This window comes from Ostrinia furnacalis, unplaced genomic scaffold (genome assembly GCF_004193835.3).
Source record: "Ostrinia furnacalis isolate ACB-3 unplaced genomic scaffold, ASM419383v2 OfSCF2225, whole genome shotgun sequence".
NCBI lineage: Eukaryota > Metazoa > Arthropoda > Insecta > Lepidoptera > Crambidae > Ostrinia > Ostrinia furnacalis.
Window position 1 is genome coordinate 30,797 of NW_021132464.1, and position 7,987 is coordinate 38,783.

The 7,987-nt window shown below is 41.9% G+C and overlaps 1 protein-coding gene across 1 annotated transcript; it reads left to right on the top strand.

The window, feature by feature from the left end:
* Nucleotides 1-1,092: 1,092 nt before the first annotated feature.
* LOC114354847 (tubulin-specific chaperone E-like) lies at nt 1,093-7,265 on the top strand. Its single transcript, XM_028307417.1, has 6 exons — nt 1,093-1,282; nt 2,644-2,772; nt 3,284-3,501; nt 4,325-4,456; nt 5,513-5,669; nt 6,871-7,265. Exons 1-6 carry the CDS (start codon nt 1,093-1,095, stop codon nt 7,182-7,184), a joined length of 1,140 nt encoding a protein of 379 aa, XP_028163218.1. The 3' UTR covers nt 7,185-7,265.
* Nucleotides 7,266-7,987: the final 722 nt, after the last annotated feature.

Consider the following 7,987-nt stretch of genomic DNA (forward strand, 5'->3'; position numbering starts at 1 on the left):
GCTTGCGATGTGAGTACTGATGGGTCTAGGGTTCTAGGGTGGAGAATGAGTCGTCCCAAGTACTGTCTGGAGCGGAGGCAGCTGAAGCGCACCATATAAAGAGGAGAATTCTAGGTAATAAAGTGGAGACTGAGCCCCCCCTGGAATGGAGACTGCTGGAGATATCCGCGCTGCATGAGCGGAGACGGAGCTTGAGATGTGGGTATTGGCAGTATTGGTTCAAGAGTTCTAGGGTCCCGACTGCAGGCAGCTAAAGATATCCGCGCAGCATAAGAGAAGACTGACCTTGAGATGTGAGTATCGACGAGAACTGAGAAAAAAATCTTTAGGAGTAGGTTGGAGAATGAGCCTTCCTGGAATGGAGGCAGCTGAAAATATCCGCGCAGCATAAGACGAGACTGAACTTGATATGTATTGTGTGTGAGTAAGGACAAGAACTGATGGTTCAAGGGTTCTAGGGTAGAGAATCAGTCTTCCCAAGTCCCGACTGGAGCGGAGACTGATCTAGAGCTGTGAGTATCGACGTAGGATTCAAGACAGATGGGTTTAAACGAGCGTTGTCAAGAACTGAAGACAGATGGGATAGAAGGAGTATTGTAAAGATGACAGATGGGGTCGAAAGAAGTTCCCGTCCTCCGCAGACTACACCAGCAAGATTGCCAAGAACTGATGGCTCAAGAGTTATGGTTTAAAGAATGAGTCTTCCCAAGTACCTACTGGAGCGGGACTGAGCTTGAGATGTGAGTATTGACGCAGGATTTATGACAGATGGGTTTAATGAGCGTTGTCAAGAACTGAAGACAGATGGGGTAGAAAGAGTATTCAAGATGCAATATGGGGCCCGACTGCCGCAGACTACACCAGCAAGATTGCCAAGAACTGATGGCTCAAGAGTTATGGTTTGAAGAATGAGTCTTCCCAAGTACCTACTGGAGCGGAATCTGAGCTTGAGATGTGAGTATTGACGCAGGATTTATGACAGATGGGTTTGAACGAGTGTTGTCAAGAAGTGAAGATAAATGGAATAGAAGGAGTATTGTCAAGATGACAGATGGGGTCGAAAGAAGTTCCCCTGTCGAGACTCAATAAGCGATGCTATGGTGTAGTCTGCTATGGGGCCGAAGGACGTATCTCGTAGACTATACCAGCAAGACCGCCTCTTCAGAGGTGGTGCTGCCCGCGTCCACGCTGCCGCTGAGCGCGCGGCCCGCGTCGGCGTCGCAGCTGGTGCGGCGCCAGCTGGAGCTCTCCGCGCAGCACAAGCGCCGGCTGAGCTTGCGATGTGAGTACTGATGGTACTAGGGTTCTAGGGTGGACGGGAGAATGAGTCTTCAGAAGTCACGACTGGAGCGGAGGCAGCTGAAGCGCACCATTAAGAATTATTAAGGGGAGGCTGAGTTTGCGATGTGAGTACTGGTGGTTCCAGGGTTCTAGGATGGAGAAGCTCCCCTGGAATGGAGACAGGGAATGCTGCTTGCTGGTCAACAGTAGAACTGCTGGACAATGAGCTTGCGATGTGAGTACTGATGGGTCTAGGGTTCTAGGGTGGAGAATGAGTCGTCCCAAGTACTGTCTGGAGCGGAGGCAGCTGAAGCGCACCATATAAAGAGGAGAATTCTAGGTAATAAAGTGGAGACTGAGCCCCCCCTGGAATGGAGACTGCTGGAGATATCCGCGCTGCATGAGCGGAGACGGAGCTTGAGATGTGGGTATTGGCAGTATTGGTTCAAGAGTTCTAGGGTCCCGACTGCAGGCAGCTAAAGATATCCGCGCAGCATAAGAGAAGACTGACCTTGAGATGTGAGTATCGACGAGAACTGAGAAAAAAATCTTTAGGAGTAGGTTGGAGAATGAGCCTTCCTGGAATGGAGGCAGCTGAAAATATCCGCGCAGCATAAGACGAGACTGAACTTGATATGTATTGTGTGTGAGTAAGGACAAGAACTGATGGTTCAAGGGTTCTAGGGTAGAGAATCAGTCTTCCCAAGTCCCGACTGGAGCGGAGACTGATCTAGAGCTGTGAGTATCGACGTAGGATTCAAGACAGATGGGTTTAAACGAGCGTTGTCAAGAACTGAAGACAGATGGGATAGAAGGAGTATTGTAAAGATGACAGATGGGGTCGAAAGAAGTTCCCGTCCTCCGCAGACTACACCAGCAAGATTGCCAAGAACTGATGGCTCAAGAGTTATGGTTTAAAGAATGAGTCTTCCCAAGTACCTACTGGAGCGGGACTGAGCTTGAGATGTGAGTATTGACGCAGGATTTATGACAGATGGGTTTAATGAGCGTTGTCAAGAACTGAAGACAGATGGGGTAGAAAGAGTATTCAAGATGCAATATGGGGNGCAAATTTGGGGCGGCGGTGTGGATTCGGCAGCACCTGGGATGACAGAGCAGCCCTATTTAGGGATGCACTGCTCTCCCTGCTCAGCCAGGGAGGGGGCTAGAAAAGGTACCCTAAAAAACGTCCGTCCCTACCTGGAAGGTGGTAGTAACCGCGGCTACCATCGCATCATATGAACACGTGGTCNAATAATAATTTATTCATCAAAATAAGAACATTATAAGAACTTATTATGCTAGAGTTTACATATATTTCAATAGTATTTTGATCATATAATGGCCTCAACTCGCGTTGAGCGACCTATAAACTCAACATCTCAGTCTGCGACTACAAGTGGTCGGACTTGCTAGCTCTCTCGCACCTCTGGCCGAACGTTCAAGAAATTATCGCAGCGTATAATAGGATCAAAAGTATTACACCAGCAGGTAAGCACTGTCTCGGCTCTTTCAATATTGGGATAAAACTGTCTTGTTTTCTAGAGTTAGACCAATGATTCTCAACAAAGTAGTCCAGACGTGGACCTCTGCCCCTTCAGTTCCCGGGAGACAAATGAGGGTCCTCGAAGCAATTTATCTGGTTTTGGCAGAGGAGAACAACAAAAGTTGGCAAAGTTGATTTAAGGAGCCAATAAATTCCACAGTGGTTAAAGATTTATGACAAGCTGTATTTAGGTTAAAAATGGTGCTGAAACTTCGAATAAATTAGACATTTTGAAACTTCAAAATTCTACCTTAACCTTACCTAGCAAAACCAGTAAAATTGTGTTCTATAAGAAAAAAACTTTTATTAAATAAACTGAGTTGTAGACCAGATAAAAAAACTCATTCAGTCGAATGCAACTTTGAAAATGGAGGACATTAAGGCCCGGTTTCCACCAAAGCAGAGAAGAAAGGAAATGTGTTTGAATAACCTTTGTTATTATTTTTGTGATTCCAGTAACAACTCTCCGTTCACTCACAATACTCCGCCTGGATGGTAACCCAATAGATTCGTGGTACGAAGTCATGAACCTAGGCAGACTGAAGAACCTACGAGTGCTGAGTCTCAACGACTGCCGCATACAGGAGATCAGGCTGAGCGACGACCCGGAAAACAAAGTGGACATATTTGAGAACTTGGAAACGCTGTTTTTGAATAGAAACATGATTAAAGATGTGAGTATACTGAAGTCCGTTTAGGCGCGATTGGTCCAATTCGCGATTGGGCCAATTCGCTATTAGACCAATTCGCTATTGGTCCAATTCGTAATTGGTCCAAAATAAAAGGAAATCTATAATAAAAATTAAGGAGGTTAATCAACTTTCAACTTTTACTACTATATGCAGAAAAAAGCGAATTGGCCCAATCGCGAATTGGACTAATCGCGAATTTGTAAATTTTTCACGATTGGACCAATTGCTAATTGGACCAATCGCGCCTAAACGTACTGACTGAAGATAACGATGATATTACGTCGCACTATCCGTACGTCGTACTAAAGAAGTAATTCTTTACGTTATTTCTCAACAAATCAACCAACCAAATAAAAAATATGCGTCGCTAAAAGCGGTCTGTCGTTATAAGCCGTTCTAAACTGATTCTACTGTATTGTAGTGATAGCTGACCCGGCGAATTTCGTACCGCTTATCTTCATCAGACATAATGTAGGTTTCTAAAGAACGGATTTTTTTTTTAAATCAGACCAGTAGCTTCAAAACCTATTCAATATAAACAACAGTCAAATCTTCCCTCTTTATAATATTACGCCCGTTTTCACAAACGAAGCAGCAAATCGAATGCACAGCGTTGAATAGAGCTCTGTGATTGGTTCGTGTGTCACCCTGTGCGTCCACACGCACTGTGAGACCTCATCGTAATGTTTGTGAATACGGGCGTATGTGTATTTGGTGAGATTTTATTACAAAATAATTAAGATTGATATTCTGACGACTAAAAAACTTTTACTTTTCATTTAACAATATTTTGTTATTTTTTCAGTGGCGATCAATAAGTGAACTGGACAAACTAAAAAAGCTGAAGAGACTATATTTCCTGAAGAACCCGATACAAAACACAGAAGACTACGACACCGGCTCACAACTGATTATAGCGAAAATTGGAACACTGCAGGTGAGATTGAGACTGAGTTGTATACTAAAGCCTGGTCCGTGAGCACGTAGAATTTTGTCCAATGACCCCAAGCTGCCCATCCTTATCGCTCGCGCGTAATTATGTTGCTGTCGCGACTGTGCGACGGGCGCCCGCAGTGAGTGTGCGAGCGCGACAGCAACATAATTACGCGCGAGCGACAAGGATGGGTAGCTTGGAGTCATTGGACAAAATTCTACGTGCTCACGGACCAGGCTTTACTAAAGGAGAACTTAACTTCGAACTCCTCCTATGTTCTTCTGATTAATTTCGTTGCGGGTCCAATGACAGTTTAACTTTTCCCCGGGACAAACTTGACCTTCACTGGCTGGGTTTTTATTGGCGGTCAAGCTGTAGGTCCTGGCTACACAGGAGTTGCAGTGGTGGGAAAGAGAGGTGGGAATAGTCCCGTACTAAAGGAGAAGTTGCAACTTACATACAAAACACTATTTGACACCATTCCCCAATAATTCGAAATCACAACTTTTTTAAATATACTTCATTCTGGTCTTAAAAACTTAATTAATTTTAAATTACCTATAAATTAAAATTTTTGGTTGGATTGTAATTGAAAAGAGTAGTTTGAGTTGACAAAATTGAGACGTCACTTGCTTGTATTGCCATACAAAATCTATGGGAGTCTCGTTTTGACAGTTTCTCATTCGATTATTTCTAAACTATACAAGTTATCGAAAAACTAGTTACTGATCCTGAAAGTGCTTTACGAGGTCTATCCAACGATACCAAAATAGGTTACAGAATTAACTGGATCTATCCGAAAATTAAATGTTTTCAGCTCCAATGTTTAATTTAACAAATTCGGTGCTCACTAAGACGGGATTTAGCAAAATTCAACCCCTAAAGGTAACCTTTCGAACTAAGCGTCACACGCGCAGCGTCTTTAGCTTTGGTCTTGTGCCACCAACGCCGCGTCACTAACTCGCTTCGAAAGGCTACCTTTAAGATCAAGGCTAAAGACGCTAAAGGGGTAATAAATAAATATGTGTGTTAATAAAGATTTATTTTTGAATATTGCAGGAACTGAACGGATCAACAATAACGCGTGAGCTGAGACGCGGCGCCGAATACGATTACATGAAGCGAGCCGGCGCCGATTGGAAGCAAGCACAGAACGACCCTGCATTAAAATTGGCCTTCCAACTGGAGCACTGTCGCTTCGAGCAGCTTATCAACAGTAAGTCCCAAATCAAAATCAAAAATATTAATTCAGTTTAGACCACAAGTGGCACTTATGAACGTCAAAATATATTTTTAAAAAAGGTAGCCCTTATGGGGCACTTTACATGTCTCCTTATCTTTTGGGCCCTACCAGCGCTTCGAGTCAAACATATGGCAAGTGCTGAAAAGAAACGCCGGAACAAATGAAATGGCTCAAACCTGAAATACAGTAGAATCTCGATTATCCGGACACATTCTTCAAGGTTTCTAATTACCGATTTAGGATCTGGACCCATAAAAACGGAAGACGCCGCCACCGTAACACGGTACGGACTTCGTCTAAGTTCATTGTTAAAAGAAATTAATTCATACCATGGTCTCTAAAATTTAGATTTTAGACTCTAAATGTATTGAAATCCCTTTCTATTGTAAACAGTTAATTATTGTTTGATTTTACTTTGAAATCGATTATCCGGAACACCCCTGGTTTTAATTGATCCGGATAATCTTTATTCTACTGTATCCGTTTTCCTAAAATGTATTTTTCGCAAAATGTCTGCTATTGAGAATGTGAGCACGTCTTTTGCATAATGTCAGCTTCTCAAAATGTCAACTATAGATGACCCACGCTGAACTGTCCCACCAAACTCAATGACAGGGGGGCGCTACCATCGTTCAACTATTATGGTTTCCGACATGGCAAAAATCTGAACCAGCGATCCGGTATTGACGGTGGCGCCCCACTGTCAATGTCATCGACAGGACAGTCCAGTATTTTGGAACTATATTTAAATTGTGTGTCTCCAAGAATGTCAGTTTTTGTACAATGTTCGCTATTCAGAAAGTGCTTATTCTAAACATTCAAACATGAACAGAAGACCTTCTAAAACTGCACACATTTTAAATTGAAGACATTTCATTAAGGCCCAGAACACACGGTGAAACGCAATTGCAACGAAACTGCCAAATGCCTGCTAAGTTTCTGCCATAGATTCCGTTGAGAGACCACACATGACGCGACCAGTTTGAAACCGGTTTGAAATGGTCGCGTCATGTGTGGCCTCTCAACGGAATCTATGGCAGAAACTAAGATGCAACTCAAAAGTAACTAGAAGTTGCAATTGCGTTTCACCGTGTGTTCTGGGCTTAAAGCTGACAAAATAGGAATGCAAACATGGTGAGTACGTAGCCACTAAAATAAACCTTTTCTTCAACAGAATACGGCATTCCAGAAGACAGCTTGCTAGTAAAACAGACGAAAACAAGCACACTCACATCTCAACTGCTAGAAATTACACTCCGCGACGACACCGGCAAATCATTCAAGAAGAAATTCCCCGCGACCATGGCAGTGCAGAAACTGGTAACACTGGCGCAAAGACTGTTCTCCAAATCTGGCAACACTGGAACGAAACTCTATCTACTCGATGATCAAATGAACGGCGCCGAAATACATCTTGATAATGTTATGAAGGATCTAGCGTATTTCTCGATTAAAAATGGCGACATCATTGTTGTGAGGTTCAGATAAATTATTTTTTTCTTCTGGCAAGGTACGGAAGGTGTTAGGTTTGGGTTATAGATATGCTTTTGGCACAGATTCTATGACTAAAAAAAAACAACACGCAAGTTTTTAATTGTGTAAAATGCCGAAAATCATAAAAAATATTGATATTACTTTGTCTGTGCAACATCCATTGTAGGCAACGTTTTAAAAAAATGCCTACCAAAAATGGGAGTACTTAACATATTATTTACGTTCAAATAATAATAATATGTTAAAAATCTACATGAATAGGCAAGTATGATTTTTGAGTACTATGAAATATTTTTTTAGTTAATTGAGGCGAAAGCAAATCTATAATTTAGATCAGTATTATTATATTTAATTGGCGCGTTCCTCTTACATTTGTCACTTACTGAGCTTTGTAAATAATGTTACGTCAAAATTGTACCTGTATTTATTGCGGATATTGTTTCCAGAAATAAAATGTCCAATATGTATTTTTATTTGTTCGTTTCATTTTCTATTTAGTATAAAAAAAAATTCTGAGAACAGTAACTTTATTAAAATCGGTTTAGTAATTTTTCACTATTTTAAGGGTGGAGTCTTCTCTATTGATCGTCGAAATAGAAAAAAAAAGTTACTGTTACAGAACCGAATGTAACGGAATTTTCTTTATTTCTGATCTTTAGTATTCCCTCAAGAATACAACTATTTTATCAACCAATTAATAAAGTATGCATCAAAGAGTTACAAGGCAAATCGCTGTTTACTTACATTGTAAAGAAAACCACCTGTAACCTTGAATCGATGTCATTGCTTGTACTTGA

What these genes read in the sequence shown, in the direction of transcription:
- LOC114354847 (XM_028307417.1), top strand. Translation starts at nt 1,093, where the DNA reads ATGCTATGGTGTAGTCTGCTATGGGGCCGAAGGACGTATCTCGTAGAC. An exon ending in CAAAAGTATTACACCAGCAG is followed by an intron (nt 2,773 to 3,283) that starts GTAAGCACTGTC and finishes TTGTGATTCCAG; the next exon opens with TAACAACTCTCCGTTCACTC. An exon ending in CTTCGAGCAGCTTATCAACA is followed by an intron (nt 5,670 to 6,870) that starts GTAAGTCCCAAA and finishes TTTCTTCAACAG; the next exon opens with AATACGGCATTCCAGAAGAC.